This window comes from Phalacrocorax carbo, chromosome 18 (genome assembly GCF_963921805.1).
Source record: "Phalacrocorax carbo chromosome 18, bPhaCar2.1, whole genome shotgun sequence".
In the NCBI taxonomy this organism is placed as follows: domain Eukaryota; kingdom Metazoa; phylum Chordata; class Aves; order Suliformes; family Phalacrocoracidae; genus Phalacrocorax; species Phalacrocorax carbo.
Window position 1 is genome coordinate 8,444,994 of NC_087530.1, and position 27,870 is coordinate 8,472,863.

Sequence of the window (27,870 nt, forward strand, 5' to 3'; positions counted from 1 at the left end):
CTGTGGAGAGAGAAGAATTACAGTCCCACAGTGATTGTTTTACCGTTACATTCTGTACTTGTTGCACTTGATCTAAGCAAAGACTGTAGTAGATAATTATATTCAGTCTCCCTTCCCTTGAGATTTCAACAGGGGAAGGTGTTTTTCATTTGCAATGTTAAAGTGACACATTGCAGTGCAATTCTCTGCTGTGCTGTAGCCATATTCCACCCAGGGCCGGAGGCTTTTCAGGGCTAGATGGAGTGATTATCTTTATGTTTAAAGCTGCTGCATCTCATTCATCACTTTGCTGTATCATGCGTGAACTTATCCTTTGAGATGAAAGTTGCCATCACAAAAGAAGGTAGTATTAGTATTTTGCTTTTTTGTTTTAATAAATATTTCCAATAACTAGAGAATTTTCTTCATAATGAACAGCAGAAAAGAAATCTCTAATGACATCTGAAGGCTTTTCCAATAAAGTGGGCTGAAAGGCACATGAGTGCTCTGAAAGCAAATACCATTTGACAGGAAGCTGCTGATAGCCTAAAAGATCTATACTCTATTTCTGATCTGTGTTGGATTCCTATGTCAATTTGAAAAAATCATGCGGGGCAAATCAAGACTTGGTGTGATTTGGGATAGCATCTTCAAAGTCAAGGAGGCTGCAGTGAACTGATGTTGCTTTAAATCAGCTCAGGATCCCTCTCTTAGTCCTGTGCTTCATTGCTCATGTGTAAATTAAGAAAAATAACACTGCCTTTTTCTTGGCATTTTAGTATGCCGGGCCAAAATAATTCTGCGTTGGGACTGTGATTCTGGATTTTAAAACAGTCTTTTGATTAAAGGTTGTGGCGGTTTTTTTGCAGTGCTGTTGCTTTCTGATGAAAAGGTGATTTTTTTATTGTTTAACTGAAAAGACAAGCACTGTAAAAATGAAAGTTTCATCATTGAAAGAGGTATTTGATATGGCCATTTTGCTGTGATACCACCATTCTTCCCCAGAGGCTGGACCCTCTGCCCACAACCACCTGCGATGATGAGGCACTGCTATGGGACTGGCTGCAGGCACTGGGTGACTCTGCAAAACGAGGGGCCATGTTGCATTATGGGAGATGTAGTCCTAGCCATCATCAACATCTTCTGTGCAGATAAATAAAATAAAACCAACTGCAAACAGCGTTATTAGTTAATTGGAAATTCTCAGGGTTAAGAATGAACTGTTCCCAGAAAGGTACAAGGCTTAGCAGAATGCAACCATAGGCTTGGCTGGGTCCTCCAGGGATATTTGTAAATAAATATAAATAAATAATGAATAAACTATTCTTTTTTGAAAGTATTTTCTTTTTTTTTCACCCCCCTTTTTTTGAAAACAACCCCATCCAGCCTGTATTTTGCTCATTTGTTTTTCCCCCAGCGTTGCACTGCAGTATCAAAATGTGCACACTGTACTGAAATTTCTCCCTTACCCGTCTCTATGAAAAATGTAGCACATTCATCATCAGAGGGAAAAGAGCTTGGTCTTTTGCACAAACAGGCTTTTGAGGAAATTGATTTATAAGGGGCGGGAAGCAAATGCAAGGCTTTTACTGCTGAAAGGTACCAGGAGTAATCAGCATGGTCAACAGAAGCAATTATACATGATGATAGTTTCAGAGGACCACTGAACAGGAGAGAAGCATTTTTGGGGAGGAGAAGGGCACTGAAAGCAGCATTACAAATAGACTGAAAACCTGAGAGATGATTAAAAAAAAAAATCTCAGTTATCTTTGGGGAAGAAAGGAGACAAGCAGATGTCCCATGGATCTTGATAGTGCAATGATGATAATTATTTTTATTAGGTGCTCAGTTTCACCATGTGATGAGTAGGACATGAACATCCATTTACCATCTATATAGTGATGGTACTAATGCATAGATATTCTTTGTTAGGCAGTTAAGCATGAACTGCAAGTTGCTGAATAATAGGAAATCTATTATGCAAATATATATAAGCTTTGTAGAGTAGGTTGTAAATTATCTGGTCTGATTTTTGTCCAATAATTCTATGGATTATTTCTTTTTTTTTAAAAGATATCAACCTTTACAAGCTTTCTTTTTTGCCTATTTTTTTTGCTATTGTCCTGTTTTTCCTTCTGAAAGTAGGATGAAGGAATTTTTTTTAAAAAGGATTAGGAAAAGAAGGAAAAAATCTAGATAACTTACAGGAAAAGATGGCTGCATTTCTTGTTGGATACTTTGCGGTGTTTATGCAGGGCTGTAGTCCACTCTCTCTAGAAGTAGGACTACCACCAGCACTAGATCAGGTCAGCCATGGTTTTGTCTAGCAGAGTCTAAAATAAGAGATTCTTCTATACCTGTGAGCTGCATTACCTCCAAGTGAAGAAGATTTTCAATAAATCATTTGAACTTCTCAAGCTGCAAACTGTCTATGACTCCTTGTTATATCATCTGTCTCTAATAAGAGTTTCCCTTTTGTATTTGTAAGTACTTTTTAAGCAGCTGTAGGCTGTAACTAGATTGCTCCGTGGCTGCTTCTTCACCAGATTGAACAAGTGCAGCTCCCTCCACGTGACCTTGTAGGACTTGTGCTCCAGGCCCTTGACCATCTCGGTGGCCCTCAGCTGTCCCCTCCCCGCTTTCTCAACACCCATCTTTAATTGGGTATCCCTAAAGATGGGCTGAGAAATGCAGGTGCAGCCTCAGTAGTGCCAAGAAGAATTAACTTCCCCACCCTACTGGATTTAGCCCACTCTGCAGTTTGTGTTATTTCCAGTGAGAACATAGTGTTGGCCCACCTTCAGCGTGGTGCCCACCATAACCCCCAGGACCTTTATAGCGGCTGTTATTCAACTGATTGTTTCCAAGCCTGTATTGATGTGTGGGGTTGTTCTGCCCTGGTGCAGAGCTTTGTTCTTCTCTTTATTGCACTTGATGGGGGTTTTGTTGGCTCACTCCTCGCATTTCTCAAGGTCTCAGTGTATCAAACACAGTTTTCTAGTATCAAAAATCAGGTTATTTTCTACTGAGAAAGTTGGGACCATCTGTTTTTCCATACGAGGATGTCCCAGCCTGGTAATCAGAGACTAAGCAAACTATACATCTCAGTTAAGAAGAAGGGGGTGGTCATAAACAGAAACAGTATCAGATTTTCTGTTTTGTGATGAAAAAAACTCGAAGAAACCCTACATAATGGTTTTTTCATTATCAAACAAAATCAAACAGAAATAAAGTGATCACAAAACAACATTTAACAATGTATTTTTGGATCAATTAGAGCTTTTCCTTTGGCTAAAATCGACACATTTTGTTCTGACTTTAGCCCTGCAAACTATTCTATTTTATTTTCATTGTTACATAAAGCAACTCATTTAACTTCAAATGAAGTTAAATGAGAAAAAAGAATCAGAATGCTCTTTTTAAAAATGAGAAAGCGGGACATTTTAACACAATCCAAACCCTTCCTCTAGGGATTTTTTTAAAGCTTTTATTTTTCTCTCTTTTTTTTAACAACACAGCCACAGTGATTTGACTTCAACAACAAACGGCATTTTAGGAGCAGCTGAAAAACAATTTAAATGAGAACTCTTTAATTGACAATGATTACAACTCCCTGCTTTTTGTTTATAACCCCTAGACTATAATCCCATGCTCCAGGGAATTCACTCTCTCTTTTTCTCCACCCTGTACACATTAACCATACTGTTTCACCCTAATACTCCCCGGGTTTCATTTCCTATATGGGAGCGGCAAGAGCCATGGAATTAGCGAGCTTCCTGGGGCAGAATGACAGACCAGCGAGTTAATGGACACCACCTTCCTTTAGCAGAGCACTGGCGGCTTCATACATCATTGCTGTCGTTCTGTCTTGCTAATGAAAAGCTTTGTAACTTTGTTACAGTTCAGAAACCTCTGTATTTCTCCACATTTTTGTGTGCTCCAGATGAGTTTAAATCCTTCATGAAAAGGCTACCTAGCAACCACTTCCTGACCATTGGGAGCATCCACCAGCACTGGGGAAATGACTGGGATCTGCAGAACCGCTACAAGCTGTTGCAGAGCTCCTTGGAAGCCCAGCGCCAGAAGATCCAGCGCACTGCCCGCAAACTCTTTGGCCTCAGTGTCCGGTGTCGGCACAATCCTAACCACCAGCTGCCTAGAGAAAGGTACCTTCATCCTTCGTTGGGGATGGGTGTGGTGTGATGGGTGACTGACGGAGCTGAGCTTGGGCTTGGACCTAAACCCAACAGCCTCAGTGTTTGGCTACAGGGTGTGCTAACATGGAAGTTTGGGGGAAAATGGTAAAGTCTGGGAGTGGGTAAAAATTTCCAGAGGGGTAAGTAACCATTATCACATACCTCAGCATATTCGCATCCCTTCAGTGTGGTCTCACCTATCCAGGTGAAGGGCACCCGCTTATTCTCTAGTGTTTTGCAAGACTATTACAGGACTGACATCAGACAGCCAAGCAGACCAAGCTCCTTTTTAAGCAGTCTTTCATCACTTACCACAGCCGATCTTTAAGCCTGCATTTGCTGATAAAGTGGACATATGGAGCACAAGATGCTTCAGCGCAGATTTTGTGTTCCTCGATGAATATAGCCAGAGTGAAAGAGAAGCTTTAGTTTCACTTGGACTAGATCACATCTCTTTTGTAAAATGCAGAATGAACCTGCAAACCTGCACTGACCAGAAGCCTAGCGATGTTATTACAGATGGAGAGAGTAGATTTTCCATTACGGCTACAGCAACTATTGATATCCAATAGTCTCCTCCTGCTGGCTCCTTTCAGCCCTGACCTATGGCAGTGTTTAAGTTAGCTTCCAATCATTTTGGGAGACTTGCATGCATGGATTTCAATAAACATTTCTTGCTGTTTCTATGTTGTCTGGAGTGAAATAACACTGAAAATCTAGGAGAAAATGAGTCCAAGTGCCTTTTCTTCCATGCTTCTCTTGGAAGGGTCAGGCCAAGTTAATATTGTAAAGGAACTGTTTTTTCACCCCCTTCATTACCTAAATATTTCTCAAGTGAAAATAAGCTGATGGACCGCTGTCCCCTGTAATCATCCAGCCCCCAGGCCGCTAAGCACACTGAAGTTTTTCATTCCACCACTGCAGCTCAGGAAACTCTTCCAGGGCTTAACAACTCTTTAATTACCAAGAAATCTCATGTCTGGACAAAGACTTGATAGACTTACTAGGGATGAGGAGAAATATCTATTAAGTTTAAGAGATTATGAAAAAAAAAGTCTGGAGAACTTCCTAAAATTGGCCCATTCCTGCCAATTGTGGCTGGGTTTCTATAACCAAGCCAAAGGGTGGAGGAGTCACAGGCATCTCCAGGCATTATTTTGAGTTGTACAACAAAAAAGTGAAGCAGCAGCGAGCAAAAATCCAGCGAACCATGTTGCTGCAAAACATTCAAATATGTCTTTAGCTTTTCTCTTCTATTTTAAAAAGTCAGCCACGCAGAAAGGGAGCCTCCAACTAATACTAGAAAATCTGGGGGAAGGAGGACGAAGTGGATGATGGCAGCTGGGTTTTTAACTGACTGATGTGCTTGATTTGTTTAAATCAACACCACCAGGCACATTATAATTTCTTTTCTTATTTGTCATTCCGCATTTGTAGCTAAGCAGGGGAGGGGCTAGGTAGACAGATGTGTGGTGGAAGAGGTATGCATTTCGTCGTTCTATTCACAGGGCTTGTAACTACTCTAATTTTTGAACTGTTACTGTACAGAACGACAGATGCTTATCAAGCCCGCCAGTGGCTTTGAAAGGATGGAAAGGTTCTATTAAGAGCAAGCCTCTTTCTCTTTAATACACATAATAATAAGCCTACTTTATATATTCAGAAGCAATGGAAAAAAGAAATAGGATTGCTGTTGATTGTCCTCAGGGAAGGGAAGAGGTGGTGTTTCCAAAAGAAAGAAAGAATAGGGATTTTTGGCAATTAGGCTGATTCTCCATGACCTTTTGCGAAAGCTAAGAAGGAAATATATACATATTTTGTTTAAAAAACATCCCTTTGCAGACAAGTTTGTTGGTTTAAAAAAGAAACCACTCCTCAGTCATTAATGCTTCAATGTTGAATGAGTACCTATGGTTGCATTTTAAAATTCTGGATGTAAAATATAAATAACATCCAAAGGAGGGAGGGGTTGATACATGTTCTGGGCTCCAGCCAAATTGTCATTAGTTAAGAATACACCTCACAGCTGTTGAGAATAAAAATAACATTTTTTTACTTCACTATTCCATACAAAAAGCCCAAAATTACCTCCACAGTAGCTAGTGCTGGTTGGAAAGTGAAAGGTGAGCTTGCAAGGGAAAACTTATTAAATCCTACCTTTTTTCCTTGCAGTTAAAGAAAAGAATCTGTCCTCCTGGATCAGGTTTTTGATTGGGGTTTTAAATTATTATTATTGTTTTTGTTTTGTTTTGTTTGGTTGGGGTTTTTTTGGTTTTGTTTTGGAATGGCTTGGTTTTCTAATCAGCTCAGACACCATCTACAAGAAAGCAGCATCTTTGTCTCAGGGGACACCCGGCAGCCTCTTCCCCTCCCCAGACCTGATTAATCCTGAAAGATGACAAGTCAGGGGGAAAGAAAATTATTCATCACCTTTCTGTATAACCTGACCTCCGCTTCTGATCTGAAAGCCCAACACTGTCCTGCAAAACATTTTTTTTGTCACAAGAGAGAGGCTTTAAACGGTGAAACAGCTCTGCATGGTTACCTGGCTCCCAGTTCCCGGCACTGCCAGGGGACGGCACGTCTGCAGTGAGTAACAGCAAGAAAATACTGCAAAATAACTCTTACTCACAGCTTTGCCTGGATGTCATTTTTTTTCATTTTAGTTTGGAATGTAAGATATTAAAGTTGAATGTAAAATTGCTTGACAGTGACCTTTGAAGACATAGTTTTCCTTTTTTTTAATCTCACATGCTCTAGTACTTTATACTTTGAACCGGCAGCGGTAGCAAACATTAGGCACAATAACTTTTGCAATGATATTAAAAGGGAGAAAGATAAACTGATGACTCCTTAATGAAAGAGAAAATAATTAAAATGAAAACCAATGGCTACTCTGCTGCTGGCTTTCAGCTTTTAAACAGTTGCTCTCTTCAGCTTCCTTGTGCCCTGACATCTCTTGGTTATATTCACGTGAGTCGGAGCCATCACGGGCATGTATTTTAAGAAGTTACCTCCTGTCAGCTGAAGGGCTATGACGGGTCCTGCGTATATTCTTATATCCTGTCCCAGTTGCAAGACAAAATGGGGTAATTTATACCACTTTTCCTCTCTCTCTCTCTCTCACGCTTCCCATTGTCATGTTTGTAGCTGATGCCCAGCTCTGCCCTGGATTCTGCATTTTCATTTAATTATGTCCTTTATTGCTTCCATCAGCAGATGGTGGGTAGCTGCTTTTTTTTTTTTTTTTTGTCCTACTTGTGTCTTTGCTGAATGCTAAGATATATACACACACACCCCTCACAAGAAAAAAACCCTTTCTCCTGATGTTCCTCTACAAAGTTGATCTGGGGAACAGGAAGATTGTTACTTTCCATTGCAAGATATCAGATGAGACTCCTTTCTTGTTTTGCTCTGCCAACTGTTAGTATAAGAGAAGGATGGAAGGATAGCGTGTTTTTTTTTCTATAAGGCAGAGAAAAGACAGACTGAATATGGTCATCTGACTAATTTTTATCGTGACCTCTGCTATATAGCCCATGTCCCATGAACTCAATAATATTTCAACACGTAAAACCTGTGTAAAGCATCAAGCCAGCACTGCACAAATACACTGGGAACCCTGAGCATGAGCAAGTGCATGAGGAAGTCAGGAGAGCCACATTCACTTGCAGAGCCAGAACTGAGATCCACCCGTGGTAGTCGCTCAGCATGTGGCTGTCGTTTGCATATTCAGCCGTACAAGGCTGTTTGGCAGCTGTATGAAACTGGTGGCAGTGTGTGCACGCAGGCACGCCGCTGACAGTACTGAATGCCTTATCAAACCCACCTCAGAAACCATCTTTAGTCCTGTGAGCAACCATTACTACTTCACCTGGAAGCCCTGTGCCACAATAAAAAGCAATGAATGTGACCATGGAGAAAGCTGTGGAAATCAGGGAAGTGCTGTCATCACTTCATGGGCAGGGATAGGGATGCTGAGGGGGTACCTGATGGAGCTGGACATTTACGATCTATCTGCCACCAGCCTGCTGCTTCAGCCCTTCATTTTCTTCCTGCTACTGGGCTTCTCCCTGTCCTTGCCTCGGTAAAAATTACAGCAGGAGCTAGGGACAAGACTTGGGGCTGCAGGAGATACTCCCTTCAAAGAAACCTCTGATTTCCAGCGTTGTCAATACGAACCATGGGAAGAGGCAGCACGCAGGAACTTTGTGCTTCCGTTAAGCAATTCCCCCAACCCAGTGAACCCAGGCACCCAGTGCACATATATTGGAGGGTCGCTTTGGTTTTCATCCTCCACTTGATCATCATCCCTCAGCCTCATGCTTAGATTAGTGGTTAGAAGCCAGGAAAGAAGCTTTCAGGGAGGTGCATGGAAGAACCGAGGTGGACTCATAGCACCTTAGGGAGATTGAAATTTGGAGTCTGGGTGCCTTGCTAAGTTGAAGTGCATGTGGCTGGCTTTCCAAACAGGAACTGCAAGGCTTCAGATGGGGTAAAAAACCACATGTATTGCTGAAAAAGTGGGCAAAAATTCACCTATGGGCAGAAGGCAGACTCAGTCCCCTGGGGTTGGTTTTGAGAGTGCTTCTTGCTGTCAACAACTTATTTTGAGGTCACACTGTGCTGTGCTGTCCCCTCCCCTCCAAAACAGAGCTGTCCTAGAAACCAGGAGGAGCCCTGTGTAATTTTTCTAGGGACCAAGGTTGTCACCATCTCCCTCTACAGCAGATATTTGTAGAGTCCATTGCCTTGCTCCCAAGGTCCCCAGCCAGCCTTGTCGTTTTCACCAGCAGGAGAGCTCCTGCTAGCCCCTGTGAACAGGGGAAAGAGCCCCAGCAGCCCTGTACCACAGGAGGAATGCGAAAATTGCCCTTCCTATATCCAAGACTTCAGAGTTTTCCTGCTAATGTCCTTCCTTTTTCTTCTGTCTCATTTTTTTTCCTTTCACTCAATTTCATCCTGCTTCCTTTCATTCCTGTCTGTCCTCTGGCTTTCAGTTGTTGTTGTTTCAGTTTTCCCCTTTCTCTATGCCTATTCCTCCTGCCCACTGCATTTCTCTCATTTTTCCTTTTACCTGCACATTTTCCCCTGCTTTCTTTCCCTACCCTTTCTGCTTCTTCTCCTTGATTATTTCTTTCCTTCCAGCGCTTTCCTGTTTTATACTCTCATCCCTCCACTTGCTCCCTCCTCCTAATCATCTTGCTGTTCTTTGCTGCTGTATCATTTAATGCCTTCTTTGATACAGCCTACAGCTTAATGATTATTCGGAGGTCAGGCGATGCAGGTGCCATGAATTTCACTAATCCAGCTCTGAGAGCCTCTGTCCATAATCACTCCTCCCATTCTACAGGGACTGAATCCTAATTTGTCATTAGTCAGTTCTCTCACTGCAGCACTACTAAGAACTTTTTGCCCAGCGGAGACACTGAAGTATTCATTAGCTGGGGGGAAGGCGGAGGGAGGGAGCAGGCGGCTGAACAAGGCATTCTGCTGAAGGCTGCTGAGAAAGGAGTCACTGTGCTGAGATGTCCAGGGGCAGTGGGGAGGGGGGAACAGGGGGCAGCAAGGCAACACTGCAAGTGGGTTATACAAAAAGCAGACGTGGGTTATGGTGTCATTCATTAGGAGTCATTCCAGGGCTGCAGGACGTGGAGATGAGGGTGCTGATATAGCAATTATGGGAGTGGTGGGGCTTGGGAATGGGCAAGTGTGCTGCTTGTTAAGGGGAGAGGCTATAAGGGGAGGTTAATTAGCAGCAGATTTTTTAAAGGAGAAGCTGTTCTAGCAGCTTTGTCTCTATGCACCCTAACTTCTACCCTCTTTTCTGCTGTTATTGAGCTCTGCTCCATAAGTAGAGATTAATACTGGCTTTGCCTCATCCCATTACAGGTCTGGTTTTGGAGAGTGGGGGGAATTGCCAATGACATGGAGATGAGTTTTCTCCTGCTAGCCTAGAAGTTATGCTGACCTGCAATGCCTAAAAACACCTCACCCTCTGTCATGACTTCACCAACTCCATTCCCATGGTTAAACTTTGTCACTGTGGCACTGATGGGATCCTTGGTGGGAGACTGTGCCAGTCTCAGCTCCTAGAACAGTGTGAAGAGAGAGGCTTCAGATGATCAATCCTAACTTCTAGTTATTTCTTAGACGGCTTTTGTTCTCCACCAAAAGAATAAACAGCGGGTGAAAGGTTCAGTCTTGAAATTAGAGCGGAATAGCTCCCAGGTGCCACAGCAGGGCACCAGTGTTCTGGGAGTTCTGCCTCAGATATATCCCTGAAAACACTGTGGCTCCAGTAAGATGCTGTTGCCAAAGGCTCTACAACGCTAATGCTGCTTCTTCTTACCTGCAGGACAATACAGGAATGGCTTACTCGGGTCCAGTCCCTGCTCTACTGCAATGAGAATGGGTTCTGGGGGACCTTTCTGGAAAGCCAACGGAGCTGCGTTTGCCATGGTGGCACCAGCCTGTGCCAGCGCCCCATCCCCTGCATCATCGGGGGCAACAACAGCTGTGCCATGTGCAGCCTTGCCAACATCTCTCTCTGCGGCTCATGCAACAAGGGCTATAAGCTTTACCGGGGTCGCTGCGAGCCTCAGAACGTAGACTCGGAGCGGAGCGAGCAGTTCATCAGCTTTGAGACGGACTTGGACTTCCAGGACCTAGAGCTGAAGTACCTGCTGCAGAAAATGGACTCTCGCTTGTATGTGCACACCACCTTCATCAGCAATGAGATCCGCCTGGACACCTTCTTTGACCCCAGGTGGCGCAAACGCATGTCCCTCACCTTGAAGAGCAACAAGAACCGGATGGACTTCATCCACATGGTGATCGGGATCTCCATGCGAATCTGCCAGATGCGCAACAGCAGCCTGGACCCCATGTTCTTTGTCTATGTCAACCCATTCAGCGGGAGTCACTCGGAGGGCTGGAACATGCCCTTTGGGGAGTACGGCTACCCACGCTGGGAGAAAATCCGCCTCCAAAACAGCCAGTGCTACAACTGGACCCTGCTACTGGGCAACCGGTGGAAAACCTTTTTCGAGACTGTCCACATCTACCTACGCAGCCGGACTCGGCTGCCCTCCCTGCTGCGTAACGAGACTGGCCAAGGGCCTGTGGACCTTTCTGACCCCACCAAGCGTCAGTTCTACATCAAGATCTCAGATGTGCAGGTGTATGGCTACAGCCTGCGTTTTAACGCTGACCTACTGCGCAGTGCTGTGCAGCAGGTCAACCAGTCGTACACGCAAGGCGGGCAGTTCTATTCTTCCTCCTCCGTCATGCTCTTGCTGCTGGATATTCGGGACCGAATCAATAGACTGGCGCCTCCTGTGGCCCCAGGGAAGCCCCAGCTGGATCTGTTCTCTTGTATGCTAAAGCACCGCCTGAAACTCACCAACAGCGAGATCATCCGTGTGAACCACGCTCTAGACCTGTACAACACTGAGATCCTCAAACAGTCGGACCAGATGACAGCCAAACTCTGCTAACCCGGACTTTTCAGTGGACATGTTGGTGATTGATCCTTTTGCTGTAAAAAAATAAAAGAGAAAAAAAAAAAAGAGAAAAAAAGTAAAAAGAAAGGAAGAAGAGTGGGGGGGAAGTAAAGAAAGTGGAGAAAACCAAGATTTGTAAAATGTAATTAATATACAAAAGAGAAAAAAAAAAGAGGAAATTCTTCATTCGTTGAAAACTAAACCCGTTCTAGCAGCTGTATAAAACTGTCAGGCATGTTTGTTATTTCTATAATCCGTCATAAAAGGGTAACACCTTACTCTCTCTTGACCTTGGGGGTGTTGCTTGCTAGTCCGCAGGGGTAGCAGAGTAAATAAAGGGAGGAGCAGAGAGAGAAGCAAACTTCTGTAACGAACTGTAAAGTTTTCTGCTATGCAGGTGCCAAGACAAAGAGACAAACAAAAAAAATCAAAACAAACAAGAGTCATGTGTAAATGTAAAAGAACTGCCATTATTCCTATAATGGGAGTAAATGGTTAAAGATAAAAGATATTTCTTCTGTTGAGATTTATGCCAGCTTTATGTTGAGTTATTCACACAGCCTGTGCTGAGCTTTGCTGGAGGACAGAAGGTGATGGCAGTCCTTTGAGAGTAAAACTAATGCCTCATTGGTGAGAGGACACATGAGAGGTGGAGGGTGGGTGCAGGTCTCAGGTGTCTTCACTTTGGGATTTCCATCTTGGAAGAGTTTCCACCAGAGGTAGAGTGTCAGCACTTGCTGAAGAATGGGACATGTCAGGTCCCTTCAGCTACTTTGCTGAGCTGGAGTTCATGCCCTGCATCCGACTGCTGTTGCCTTCAGTGATGTCAGAGTTTAACCCCTTGAGGATCATAACCTGTAAATCTTCAGTCACTCATATTTAAGGTACTTCAACAGGGTCCCTAAAACAGAGCAAGCCAAAATCATATGCCACTTTGATAAATCTAGACTTAGAAGCAAACCTGAGTTTGGCTTTTTGCCTCAGGTTCTGGGTTTTCCAATAACACTGGGGAAACCCTCATGACCACAAAAAACCAAAGCACAATGAAAGAAAATATATTTCCAAGGAAACCTGGAGGCACAGAAGGGTAAACGTGTCATTTTTGTTCTTCGGTAAAGGAAAAATCCCTTTTACTCTCTTATGTTTCCATGGCTGTGAATAACATTCTTGTTTCACTTACCCTGTCTTTGTCCACACACACACAAAAATATATTACAGAAAACAGATGAGAAAATTTTATTAGAATATCCACAAAAGTAGTAAAAGGGAGGGGTGGGAGGGAAGAGCACAATAACCAAATCTACCCTGAATTTGCAAAGATAAAGCCGAAATAAAAAGGGTTGAGTAATCAAAAAATAACTAAAATAACTAAGAGGTGGGTAAAAATTTGTGGAGCGTGTCTTCACGTGAGTTTGGATTTCAAAAAAATAATATATTGAATGGAGTGTATGAATGTAGGATCAACTGAGCTGGGTGATGAAGCCTGAACACAGTGGGAGGTGAGTAGTGGGGTGTTTCTCTTAATGTCACTGTTTTTTTAGTTGAAGTCGATTGTGAGAAGTGCTAGTGAGAGACTAGAATTACTGCCCTCCTAGAAGGGAGAAACAAACCTCTGATCCTGCTGGCTTCTAGAGCTGGAAGAGTACCCTGGGGGAACACAGACCTGAGAAGGAGGGAGAGTCCTGATCCAAAGTCCAAGATTCAGATCTGGCTCGAGATTTAACATGTTGATTCAGTCGAGTTCAAAATAGTCTTGTAGAAATGTTGACCTTCTTATTTGGAGATTTTGTCTAAGATTCTAAGAATAACATCAGTAGTTCTGGGAGGAGCTAAATGCATTGTGGTGTTATTCATGTGACACCAGGGACTTACACAAAATTAAGTTTGGCTTCAGGTTTAGTTTAATTTGTGTGGTTTTGGTTGATGCTTATCCAAACCAAGAAGGAATTAGATACCTTAAGGAAAATATACATTCAGTGAACTCTCCTGCTGAACTAGCAATTGAGAGAGTAAGAGAAACTGCCTGTGTAGTGAGTAAGAAAACAAAAAGGAGTCCTGGTCACAAAAGCACACATCAGTCCCTGTCTGTCTACCAAAAGGTGGGGAAGTGCATGCATCTGAAGAAGAGCTAGGTGTATTAAACAGCAAAGATATTTTTAGAGATATCCATCAGTTTCCTTTGGTAGTAACTTTGTGTTTTCCCTAACTTCGAGAACTCTTTCTGTCTCTACTGGTCAGTCCATGCAAGAGGTTGCAAGGTTGCCTGCTTTTCCCAGTTTGTTCGTTTGTTTGTTTTTCATGATTGGTCTTTGCTTTGTGTAGTAGAGGTTCATGCTGGCAGATCCCACCGTTCAAAGAGGTTTCTTTATAGTTGTGACATTCCTGCGTCAGCTTTCTGATAAGAGAAAATTCACCAGCAATAGTATGCATGGAAGTTAGCTTTAAGCAAATAGTAGAGAGTATTCATGGGAAATGAATGTCAAATTTGTAATTATGAGTGGAAATAATGTTCCTGACAGTTACATCAATCCAAGCAGGGAATAGAAATGTACTGTTTAATTTACATGTATGACCCAAAGAGCTGACATTGAAAAGAACTATAGTTATTGCTCTAAAAATACTGAATACTGCTTATGAGCAACCTATAGCCTGAGATGCAGTCTGCATTCAGTGATGGGATTTGTTCATGTCTGGGAATAGTGAATGTGCTAACATAAAGTGAAATTAATTTGATAAATGACTTGGCTATGAGATAAGTATCCAGCTCTAGTGAGTAGAAGGCAAAGAAAGTGCAGTTAAACCTCAGATCTTGTGGGTAACTAGCAACGCATTAGCTAAATCTTGCCCTGTATTTGTGGGACTATTAGGGATCAAATCAATTGCTTTAATGTACTTTTAATTATTCCTTGGGATGATCAGCCACTAGTTATACTGGGCTTCAGCCAGGAGGGCAACACTGCAAACCTTAAACAAGACCTTGGGAACCAACAGAACTTGAAGTCACTGCTGTCCAGTTCAGACCCAAGAAATGGCAGAACAGCAGCGGAGGCATTGTCTGACCCGAGCTAGCGCTTCCATCATGGCTGGGAGCGGTGAAGCTGGAGCAGAGAAAACCAGTGTGGGGAGGTGGAAGGAAGTTTGGCATTGATATGCTGTCAGCGTATGAAACTTGCCTTGGCAGTACCTCGTGGCACAGTGTGACACCAGGGTATGATGGCACACCAACACAATGATCTGCAGCCATGTTGCAGCATGGACAGATGAAATTTTGTGATGCAATGAAACCAAAATGTCATTAATAAATTCCCTTGTCCTTCAGGGTAGGGAAAATTGAAGCTATCTGGCAGCTCAGCCACCATTTTGGGCTCAAAGTTCATGTCAGAGAGGAAAAGGGAAAACAAAACCAAGCAGCTCAATCAAATGTGGCCTGGACTGTGCTACACACAGCTTTTGATGCTAGAAATGTCTGCCACAAACAGGACACATGCTCTGCTTCCACTGCTCAGTCCCATAAACCCTTCCCCAGGTAACAGGACAATCTGTGGCAGCCAGATCCAGAGGCAGATCCCACAGGTTGGTTTTAGGGTATTTGTTCTGCAGGCACTAGGAGATATGAAGGCATCTCGCATACTTCAGTCTCAGTAAGAGAATGGAGTTCAGGTCCCCCTGGAGAGGCCACACCAGTGCTGCAGTGGTGTTAATGGGCTTCTGAGGAAATTATGTCCAAGGCCTCCACTTGGTCAGAAAAAGATGTTTTATAAGACAATGACTAGAATGGAGGGTAATTAATGGAGGAGAATTAGGTGGGGCCCAGAGAATCCTTTCATCCATAAAACTAGATTCACTAACCTGCGTGATCAGTAGGTATTGTTACGGAGTTTAATGATAAAAAGGACGTTCATACTCTGAGTAACCATTCTCTGACTACACAAGAACGAAACTCAGCTTCCTTCCCCTTGTCCAGCTTAGCTAATACAGAGATGGTCCTACCAAATCATGGCAGATACTTGTCCCTTGCTGCAACTGGATTAGGGACTGCAGGAAAGTTGGAGCTTCCAAATAACCCAGAGGAAAAACAGAAAAGCCAGATGTGAGGTGTCCCAAAAGCAAAGCATGGCAAAAAGCAGCAGGTATAGCAAAATCTACCTGCTGCTTCTCTTCAGCTGCAGAAGACTTCTGGGATCAGTTGCTTCAGGTCACATGAGAGAATGTACTGGGAGCTTACTAAGAAATGTGCTTTTTTTTTTTAAAAGTTATTCAAATATAGACTTACCAGCCGATGTGGCAGAAAGCAAAGGACGTCAGCAAGTCTTATTAATATGCTGATGCTATGGCTTCAGAACTGTACAGAATGCCCATTTGGATCAGGGCTAAGAGCACAGCATGGCGTTGCCATGGAAACACAGGGAGGCCATTAATTAACTATCACATGAAATCATCAGAAATAATCTGGACCTCAGCAGCTTTGTCCTCCTCAGAGGCAAAGGGCACAGCCCCAGTGACCCCACAGTCAGACCCAGCGACCACTCCACAGTTCTGACTACGACCACGTCCTGGAGCAGGAATGCCTTCTCAGAGGCGTGAGAAGTGGGTGGACAAGTAAGGGGGAAGGGGGTGACAAGGGCAGAAGGCAGGGAAGTAAATAAAGGATTATTTCCCCTTTTATTTCCCCCTTCCCAGGAAGCCTGTTTGCTGTTGCATAAAAGATCACAGGAGATCTGTTGCTTTTTGACATGGTGGGACACATGCCAGTGGCCTCGGAGAAAGCAAGACTGGCCACAAGGCCCTGGTGAACTCTAATAATAGACTTAGCATCCTCCTAGGTGAGCTGCACCAGGGATGAGGGAGTGCCAGTGCTCCTAGTGCTGTCCCGCTCCTCAGAGCCATCTCTGGCCATGCTAAGCCAGGAATCCCTTTCCCCAAAGGGAAACATAGGCGAGTAAGAGACGCTTATTGGCCACTTGCCCAGCCTCCCTCCAGAGCCAGAATCCACCTCCAGCCCAGGCTGTGTGCGTATGTTCCTGTGACAGCTGTGACGGACTTCAGCTGCCGTGTACAGGATGTTCTTTTTAGCCCACTTGCTAAAACACCAGTCAGGAGGACATTTGGCAGATGGTATCTCCTGCACCAGGGCGTAGAAAGATCCCCAGCCTGGCTGCTCAGCTCCCAGTGCTAGAGGAGAAAAGCTGAGTGGCAATCCAAACTGTGTGCTCCTGTCTCCACCTAAAGCACTTTCCTTGATGAATCTACCCTAATGCTTGTTGAAAGGGAAAAAATGGCACGAAGATTAGGTGCTGCAGCTTCTTGGCTGAAAGAGAGGCAGAGGGTGGTCAGTGGTGTGTGTTAGGGGAGAGGCAGGAGGGAGGCAGATGAGAAAAGGCATAAGGAGGTCATGAGGGAGACATTTCTGTGTTCTTTCTACCCTGGAAAGTTTGAAATGATACATTAGACCTGCTGGGCCCAGTCAGATTATAGACCTTCTTGTCCAAAATACTTTTTCTAATCCACGTATCAATTAATACCCTCTCACGTTTTCTTTGTGAGTTCTTCCAGTAATCTTTTTTCCATTATCTAAAACTGCCTTCTTTTAATGTTGTCATCAGGATTATTATTATTCTGTAAATTAAATAAATATGGAAAACAGTGAGGACTAAAAGCTATATAAAAACCTTGTTGGAAATTTCAGTCCTTCCTCTTGAATTTTCAACTGTCAAAAGATGGGTGCTTCGTACCAATACTTCCTTCAACCAAAAATTACTTTCCTTTTGTGTAACAAGAAAAAAAAATTGTACCAGTCTATTTCCCTTGGATATGCAAAAAAATTTCTCACATACAAGACTGTCCATATGAATCCTGACCACAAGGAACAGGCGAGCAGTGGTACTCCCCAGCCTACCAACTCTGCAGATTCTCAGGTAAATACCACCAGATGCCATGTGAGAGTGGCAATCACGTTAGGGGTATCCTTCCAGTCTGAGCTGGATTAAGTTCAGCAGGACACATGAGGTGGGATGTAGCTAGCTAAACATCTTAATGGCATTTAGTGCTATTAGAGACATTTACAGGAGCAGCCCCAGGTACACCATTATGCACCCCCATCTTTAGTGTTCACCTGTACCCCAGTGCAGTCACTGGGTGGCTCCTGCTGGCCTCCGGTACTTGCTTTTCAGACAAGAAGGAGATTTGACCTTGTGTAGAGACCTAGAAAAAACAGGCCATGGGTCCCTCCCCAGGAGAAGTACAAAAGGTATTGCTAGAAAAAAATAATCACGGCAGTAGAACCTGTGGAGGAGCGAGATATGGTTAGGTGACCCTGGACAGATATAGGCAGGCACAAAAGAAATTGGATTACTGACCTCACCGCTCAAGGAGGACCCCCTTCACCCCTCAAACCCATCCTGTTTCTCATCATCTCCTCTTTTCAGTTTTGGCTCAGTAATGAACAAAAACCCCAGCCTGTTAGGCATTACATATAGCACACATCATGTAAGTGCAGTTTGAAATAATATTTTAATGCCACTGAAAAGTCAACCAAATTGCACTGAACAAAAAAGCAAAACGAAATGGGAAAAGCACGCAGGCTCATTCTGCTTATTAGGGATGTTTTTGCCAGTGTTAAATTGCTGTGAGATGCCTTAGTTTTTAATAACACAACAGCTTCTGGTAGAAAATGTCCAACTGAATTATCTTGACTGAAATTTTAGAGGTCTAGAAAAGAGAAAGTTAAAGTCAAGATTTTCTGATTGAAACATGTGGGACAGACACTATGTTTTGAGTATCTGCACTACTCCTGTTTTTTATAACTGTCAGTCATGCTGCCTCGAACATAGATTTGTCTAAATAGGAAAAAGAAATTCATCTGGGATGATTTTCCAGGGTGCTCACAGATCTCCTTGAACAGGGTGTGCCAAGGGGAGCTGAAGGTCAGGAGTTCTCAAAGGTGCTGCTAGGAACAGAGGAAAGAGCACCTGGATGATAGTGCTGTTAAATTCAAGTGAGGAACCAGGCCACTTACTGTGACGTCATGAAGACAGGTATACAATTTATACCTTTTGTATCTCTATGTACAGTTAAATATTTATATAAGTTTTGATAGATTTATATTAGATATCTTTTAACTTATTAATAGATACCTATTAATTTATCTATTAATCTACATTTTGAGGTCTCGATTACAATCTAAGTCTCATTGTGTTGTGTCCTGGGCATACACAAAATTGATACAAGCTTGTCACTTAAATAGATATGATCAGTTTAGGGCTAGCCAGATTTTTATAGGTGGGAAAGGCAAGCCTAAGATGGACAGAGACTGGCTTGCTACGGCAAAACCTGCACCCAACTGGGGCCAGAGTCAGTCTTGAGTCTCAGTCTTAACACTGACCATTGTATGAAAAGGAGGAGAGATGACAGGGCAGGAATGGTTATTCCAGGTATGCTTTTATTTCCACCAACGGTTCCTGGTGTCTGAGCATCCCACTCTCGCATGCATTATAGTGAACTTGAGAAAGACATATAATGAAGTGCTACCACGATGTGGATTTTGTTTCAGACTCGTGACATCCCAAATGCTTAGGTCAAGCCTGAAAGAACTGCCTTTGCCTGATTTCGGTGCAAAGAGAAGCCCATAATAGAAATTTTCTAGAGACGAAGCAATCCTTATTTCAGTCTGTTTTCTGGGGCAGGCTTCTTGACAGCGTGCAGCATCTCCCTCTGAGTCGGGCTGTGGTGTAATTTAGAACTGAATCCTGTTCTACAATGTGATGACAAGATCATATTATACGAATGTCATGCATCTAGCTACTGAGATCTGGTTTTCAAACTTCCCTGAGACATTTAAACTCAGGGTTCTGTTAAGATCCATTCCAGGATGAGAAAGCAAAACCTGGATACTGGCTAGGTTGGATTTAGGCAGTAATTCTGTTATTTTTGTGTTTTTACAAGCTACTCAGTGAAAGAAGTTCTTTCCTGACTTACTCCAGGATACCTGGGAACTGTCTCCATGCTTTCAGTCTCTCTTGATATGAAAAGCTAATCATGTTCATTGCTCAGAATCAACTCTGGCTGAAGACTAAAGGAAAAAGGCTCAGACTAAACAAGCAGCTTGTTCAGGAAATGTAGATAAGAAACCCTCATGGGTTGCTTTGAAAGTCAATAGACTTGGGTTTAGAAGGATTAGTGAAGGGCTTAGTCCTGCAAGGTGCTGAGCACGATGGATTGCAACACTGTCTGCATGTGTGCAGACGCATGAAAGTCAAAGGGACTGTTCAAAACCATGTAAGTTAAGATCATGCCCATATACTTTTCTGGCTCGAATTCAGAGTTCTCAGTAACTGGTACTGTGTGTTGAGCTCTGGGGGAATCCCAGATCTCAGGGCTGTAAAGGCCCAGGAGTCCCAAGATCAAAAAGCAGCTTGCTAGCCAGAATTACTTTTTTAATCTCAGTGGCTGGGTTGGGTTCGGTAAGCCTAGGCAGCTGTGATGGCATATACACAGAGCCTTTTAGACTGAGATGAACACTTTGCACCCTGGAGCAGCCGGTGAAGTGCGCAATGTGTGTCCAAATGAACACCAATTGCATCACTTCTTAATGAGAATTAATAACTCTGATGTCGAACTGGGGGACCTCAGTCATGCGCCAAGACCCCAGGGTAGCTGGCATTTTACTGAGACATAAGGAGATCTGATATCAAGAAACTTCTCAGAAGAGCACTAATTAAGAGGAAGATGCATGTGGCACCAGCTGAAGTTCCCAGTGGGCTTTCAAGGGTCAGTCCCATAAAGGTGGACCAGTCCTTCACTGGTTTTTAGGGTGGTTTTTTGCTGCCTTCTCTTCCCAGGAAGTGTTGAACAGGAGCCATTGCTTTTGCCACTTTACATATATTCCCATTCATAAAGTGTTTTTCTACCTCTGATATTCTTTATAGGGTGCGCAGCATTTCCTTCAGGTCAGCATTACTTGTGCATTTATTGCAGGAACCAGTTAATGAAAATAAAGACCAGCAAATTAGAACAAGAAATAAGAATAAGAGCCAACTAAATGATATGCATATGAGAAACCTGTACTCCAAAAAGTGTTTGTTTAAAACAAGAAAGGGGGCAGAAGTAGGTGTTGAAAGAGTTGCCTGTGGTCACTTAGTCAGTGGCAGAAGCACAGGAAGAAAAAATAACGGGTCTCTTGCAGCACAGTTCTGGTCATACCGAGCTCTTGTCAGTGGTCTTCAAAATCTGTACCAACAGAAGTGAGAGTCAATTGGGAAATTTAGGGTTTGTTGCCAGGGTGAAGGGAGGTAAAGAGCCAAAACCACATGTCTGCTGTGTGGCTACTTTATTCACCAGTTGTAGAATAGTTCTAATTTCTCTGAAATACCAGGTATTGGCCAGCGGCAATGTATTAAACTCCAGGGTAACACAGCTGTTCTAACAGACCTGCATATCCTACCTTTCTGTACTCTCCTGTAAACCAATAATGCTGTTTCCCCCATCATTACACATCACATCAATCTGGCTGTTCATTAACAGCTCTGACCTGAATCTGTCACTTTACAACAAAGTCCTGTAGGATTCCAGGTTTACTGCCATATAACTGCTTTATTATACATGGAAGGCTGTAATAAGCTGATTAAAAAACCTGTCTTTTTTTTTTTTTGAGGACTTAATATATACTTTTCTGACATCAGATAAGTACAAAATAAACCTGAAGCTTCACCCAGAATGCATTATGCAAAGAAATCTGTCACTATAAAAAGCCTAAGTATATAAAACATGCAGGGCTCCCTGTACCAAGTCCTCTCTGCACCGCCTTGGCTGCTTAAGAGGGAGTGCTGTTGTGGCAACTGTTAATTCTTTAAAAGCCTTAAGTCAAACCACCCTTTCTATGATTCAGCTGGTGCAAGACACCTTTCCTCCCTAGAAATGCAGCTTTCTGGAACTATATGTTCATTCTGAGGAGGAAGGTTCTAAAGTTAAATGGAAAGTGTCACTCTCAAAGTTTAAAGTGAAAGGTAACATCCCATCATATTTCAGCTCAGGAATCTCAGGACAGCCTTCTTGAAGGGAAACTCTGGTAAATAATTGAAAGAGGCAAAGGCTTCTCTGATGGATTTTGATTACTTCATGCCAGATGAGACAGAACTGGCCAAATGCTGAAATGGAAAGATAGTGTTTCAATAATTTCACATTAAAAATGTCAACAAAAGTTATATTTTGCTGAATTAGCATTTCTGTAAGAGAAAACTGTTCAGCTGGGGAAAAAAAGAATTGGTCAGCTCTATTGGCAGAGCTAGTTATGGGAAGTGACGTTCATCACGTCTGGGCTAATGGGGTGTGAAAATTTGGCCCTGCTGAGTACATGTAGGCCTTTCTTACTGCTCCTGAGAGGCCTTGAAGGAAGGAGTGATCCCTGATTACACTGTCTCCTGTCTGCACAGCTGTAATGTGCTGATCCAGACCGGGCTGGGCTGTCAGAGCCTGTGGGTTTGCTCCATGTCCTTACAACCCCCACCCTGATCTTCAGGCCGGTCTGCAAAAGCTGGTGCCCATCACGCTTTCCATGGCTAATGCTCCATAGAGGGAATCAGCTGTGGTGGCAAGACATCTCACAGCACCCAGATTGGCTTTTGCCCTCGAGTGGCTTCCCGCTGCCTCAGAAAATTATCTTGTGTGTAGATATTTTCACCTCAATCTGCAAGAGGTAGGACAGGAATTGTGTCGCAGCTATGCTAGCATGGCACAGAAGACATGCTGCTTACTGCAAGACATGTCATGAGGGTGGCTAGTGGTGATGTGAAGGAGTAAAGTTTGTTCTAGTAATGTTGTAGAACTGTCCTGGATAGAGAGAGCCAAACATGTGATACGTATGGATATCTAAAATAGACCCAAGAGCAAAATATTCTGTAAACTACAGTAGTGTTTGACTTACAGGGAACAAAGTGATTCCTCCAAAAGGAGCCAGCTCTCGTGTGGGATGTGCTCGCCCTCAGTATAGGACCTTGGAGCAATTCGGTGGTACGTATGACCAAACAGAACAGTGTTTTTGCAAAATGGAATGCAGAATTATGATGATCATCTGCAATATTTTAAAGTAGGACTTTACAAGTTAGAGCCCAACTTAAAAGGGAGAGAAGGTATTTCGAGTCTTACATCTAAGGCATTGATAGTGGCAGGGTTTTACAGTGTGTGCTGTACAATCAGTGAACAAAAGCCCCAGATATTTCTGTTAATCAAAGCCCGTCTTTTGAATCAGTTACTGGGTTTCTCCTCCTGTTGCAATCACTGGCCAGCACAAGCTGAATTACAGTGTTCTTTATTAACTGGCAAGGCTTGCTCCACCTTAATTAGTGCAGACCAGTGGAGTTAAGGTGAATGAGGTGAACATGAGATGCAATTTTATCACTGATGTTGAAAAGGCAACCAGACCTCAACATTTCTCTCTGTAAGTACATGCCTTCCTTTTGTGAGATGATCAATAGCACTTCCACTGGAGGAGGTGGGCAAAGCACCTTTCAGAACTGATAATTGCACAGGATCCAAATATTTTCTAATACAATCTTTCAAAACCTTTATAAAATTTCTACTGAAGTCCAGCTTTCCTAGGAGACCTATAATTATTGAGAGCAAAAGAGAAGAGATGAGAGTTACCAACCTGTTTCACATAAATAGGACCAATTCAAACAAGGGACCTGAAAGACAGGGGTATGGACAATGAAATAAGAGTGGAAAAATATTATTATATTTATTATAATAATAATGCTAGAACAAGGATCAATATCTCTAAGAAAAAAAAAAGATAATTTAATTTTATACAAACAATAAAGTGCACACATATTCTGTGATTTCCCAGAGGTCTCCTTGCTGATTCTGTTTCCTTGTAAAACCCACATCCTTACACACTGCATCCACAACTCTTACCTTAGCAATACAAAATGTACATTCAGAGTGCACGACATCCCCAGAGATTTATTCCCTTGATGCTGCTCTTCTTTTTCATGTTTCAAAGTCAAATATTTATAATTTGAAGCCTTCTATGTTTTCCTTTGATCCTTGAAAGAAAGAAAAGTCCCTTCTCATTGCCCTTGTTCTGGAAAGCCATGAAGGCAGCGGCACTGTCATTTTCAATGGAGTGACCAGGAAGATGCAGTGAGATGATCAGCTTAAGATATCAGCTAGGTAGATGGCTCCAACACTGCTGTTTTCCCCTAAGTGTGGCAACATGTCAACATACTGACACATTCAAAAGCTTGGCATCCAGGAGGGAAAAATACTCATTCAGGTTGAGAAAGACACTCAGACATCTTCCCTTACTTTTGAAAACATCTGTTTTAAATTCACAGCTTACACAGTATGGCACAGCATGATTTATGCAGAATCATCTTGAAGATCTGGCCATTTCTAAGAGTAGAGATCAAAAAAGTGCTTTCTACACAGTATGGTCAGTGCATCCCATGCTTTTGTCTGCAGCATTAATGAGGAATGTCTGTGGGAGGTCTGGTCTAAGTTTATCCTGATCCAAAGGTGTTTTCCTTCACCTAAATTTGCCCGGACCATTGTCCAGACTATGAAAGATGAAGGTGTTGATGCTGTCTCCTTGCAGACCAAGCATGGTATAGATAATTGGTGAAACTGTGAGGGATAGTGTGCAAAAAGGGCCAAAAATGACATAAAAAATCCAGTGATGTCCCCCTCTCCCACTGCCATCAAACACACACAGACTCCTCAGGCAGCTCTGCCTGTGCCCGCTGCCTCAAGCACGGAGATTCATTGCACCGGACTCTGATGGATGGGGGCAATGCTCCTCTGGCAGCAACTCTGCCCCCTGCCCCACGTGTGGCGTCACTTGACGGTGTTTCAGCCAGCGGTGTATCCCCCTGGCACCAAGGTCCTCCTGCCCTTTGGGAAGTCAGCCTCTGGTTTCTTTTCACACATGCTTGCCTGTGGAGACTCGGCTCTTCATCTCTTCTACTCAGTGCGGAGGTGAAAGGACACCAGTCAAAAAGAAAAGGATGAAAAATAAACCAAAGAGGGGGAAAAATACCCACTTAGCAACAACTGAAAGCCTCCTCAAAGTCCGTATGAGAGCCAGACTCTCTGAGGTACCTTCAGCGATAGCAGTAAGGACAGGAGGTGGGAGAAAATGTAAAAGAAAAAAATAAAAAATAATTATACTGAAAGCTCACTTAAAAGAGGTGAGGAAACATGGGTCTGAGCCAGGCTGCAGCCCAGCTCCCATTACTGCTGCTGTGTTGAGCAGTGCATATCATTCTATGTAGTTCAGGGAGCTTTCAGGTGATTGCTCTAAAAATACCTTATCTGCAATAGTTAAAAATAATTTCCTCCTTTCTATTTATTGACCTCCCTCTTTACCTTTATGACCTCCCAGTCCCAAACATCTCCCAAGTATTTAAAAATAACAATCTGTCTTTCTTCCTTTGCAACCTAATTTGATTAGTTTATATAGCTCTGCTTAATTGGATGCATGCAGAAAACGAAGACCTAAAAGAGGAGCTTTGCATTTGCTGTACAGCGTGACACTCAGTCTGAGCTCTCACGGGAATGAACAACACTCCTCACACAACTGTCCCCGAATCCATTTTGAGTGATTCAAATACGAACTGCTTTCTTTTGAGGTACTGCTTTGTTGTCCTGGGGGTCCACAGCCTGAGGAAGAAGTGTGCTCAGGGCAAGAGAGGCACTTCAGGCTGAGGAGAAAACAGTAGACAGAGCAGCAAACCGCGGTAACTTGCACTGTACGTGGATTAACGGCTGCATCTTATCCCAGCTACAGCTTTGCCTCGCTGTGCCTTCCCTTGCTATACACATGAGCCAGAGCGTCAAGGTGCGCGGGCAGCGCAGCTGGCCCAGTGTCTTCTTGGACATTGTTTAATTGCTGCCTCTCATGGTTTGAAGTGGGCATTTATTTATTTATTCATTTTTGGTCTTCTGACAGCAACAGGAGGCAATCCTGAACTCATCGAAGAGAATGAACTCCGTAACGCTGCTACTTCAGACTGAATTGTCTCTTTAAGGCATGAGATATTTTCTTTAAACATTAACTTACATAAGGGAGAAGACTGCTGTAGGCATGGAAAGAAGGGCTGTGCAGGATGTCTGTCCTGTTTGATTTGGAAGGACGATTTAGAATTACATTGTTCATCTTTGCTAGAGATGGGGTATTATTTAGCAAGCAATAGTATCAAATGCAGGGGAAAAAAAGTCCAGCAGAATGGATACAGATGCACTTCATTAAATTTAGTACTTTCATGCTCCTCACTTTGTGATTGGGGACACAGAGAACAGCAGCCACTTTGTGCTGCAAGCACAGCTTTTTATAAGGACTTTGCAGTACCTTCTGCCCTATTAACACTTGCTGTATTCTACTCCCAGGCTTAATTATTCAACTTATACCCAAAAGTGCAGCAATGATTAAACTGAAGAGCAGTTAGGCATTTTCAAATGGAAGTGATGCAGCAGCTTTGGAGAGATGCGTATTTCAAGGGTATGAGTTTGTCCCTCTGCCCCCTCCCAGATCTCCTCTCCACTGAGCATTGCCTCTGAGTTCCTTCACTGCTCAGTCTTTAAAGCACCTTTCTTTGTTTCCCTCTCTCCCCCCCCTCAGAATTACATCTTTTAGCTCTCTGTGTCATTACCTTTCCCCTCTGTTGCTCTGTCTCTGCAACCAAATTTTCTCTATTGCTGTCTCCACAGACTTGGATGAAAGCCCACTGAAGACAACTGGAATTTTCGTACTGGCTGTTGGAAGATGTTGTTGAAAGGAGGAAACATTAAGGATAACAAAGCTTAACTGCAGCTTTCTGCCTGTGGATTGAGGATGGGTCAAGTGACTTCTCTTTGTTTCCAACAGGCTTCAGTTTCTATGACTCCAAGAAACTTGAGCAAACCATTTCGGCACCATTTTTGAAGGACAAAGATGTGCAGATCCCAGGAGAAAGCACAAACTGGACCTCTGAAGGGGGCATCTACTGAGAAGTAAGCCTTCTCACCTCACTCGGAATTTTGAAAATAACTTGAGACAAATGTGGGTAACAGTGAAGATGGCTAATTTCTGCCACCAAAAAGTTAGACTTTCAGTTGAAGCTAGTCCTTTAAGCCATACAGAGAGACTCTGTTACCTTTGGAGGATGAGTCATCCCACCCACTTTAGACACTGTACATAGGAAGAGGTGACTCATTCACTGGAGATGCCTCCCTTTCTCTTCATAGCCTGTAGAGGAGGGCTAGATCACTGGCTTAGGCATCTAAACTTTTACCTGGCTAAAACTGTGTAAAAGTAATCCTCACTTTGCTGGAGAGGACATAAATATTACCATTCTTCACAATGAAGCACTGTGATGAGCACCAAATCACTGTTGCTCCGTGGCCCTGCAAGTGGAGCTGCAGGATGGACCTCCTCTCGTGTCCTAAACAGGTCTGAAGCAACTGCTACCCAACACTGTGTCAGCTCAGGCTCAAGGTGTGGCCTCAGCTGAATTCTGGGAGACAGCAGAAATTCGTTTAGTGTTTCCTGCTACTAAGTAGTGGGTGAGCACTCAGAGTCCAGCTTGGTTTCACAACCTCTTACTTCTCCTTTCGACCCTACTTGGACATTGCACCGTGTGGGCTGTGGTGCCTTCTTTCCACGGAGCTTCTCACCCTTAGTCACCTGATTCTATTTTGATATCTCTAACAAGCTTGGCTGTCTGTCCCTGAGACTACTAGGACATCCCAAGATCCTAGGGCAGATGGGAACTGATTACAAGACCTGGTTTCATCTTCCAAATGTACCTCCAGCTAGGCTAGCTATGGCCGTGCTCGCTCTCTCAGAGTGGAAGTACCCAGTCCAGCACTTCACACGATTATTGGAGTGCAGCCAGCTCTCTGGTGAGAGAACAGGAGAGCAGTGTTCAAATTTTTCAGATCCAGAAAACCACATGATGGGAAAGAAGTTAGGACCTGTTCTTGCTCTCCTTTGCTCGTAGTTTCTCCCTTGCATTTTTGTTGAAGGCTACATCAGTACATTCATTTATAAAACTGACCCGAAGACAAATGCGCAGAAGCTTTTCTTGCCTTCCCACCGCTATCTTGGAGGCAAGGCTCCAGTTTTTAACCATATGACACAGCAAGATAAGCCTTACAATAAAAAGCAAACAATGCAAGGCCAGCCCCGGGCCTCCAAGCCGTGATCTCCGTTTGTTCAG

The 27,870-nt window shown here is 43.3% G+C and overlaps 1 protein-coding gene across 1 annotated transcript in view; it reads left to right on the top strand.

The window, feature by feature from the left end:
* BRINP1 (BMP/retinoic acid inducible neural specific 1) overlaps positions 1-12,934 on the top strand; it is an 84,475-nt gene extending 71,541 nt beyond the window's left edge. The window contains exons 7-8 of the mRNA XM_064468773.1: positions 3,923-4,145; positions 10,534-12,934. Of these exons, the coding sequence (XP_064324843.1) occupies positions 3,923-4,145; positions 10,534-11,674 (1,364 nt within the window). The 3' untranslated portion in view covers positions 11,675-12,934. The remainder of the gene's footprint in view (positions 1-3,922; positions 4,146-10,533) is intronic.
* Positions 12,935-27,870: the final 14,936 nt, after the last annotated feature.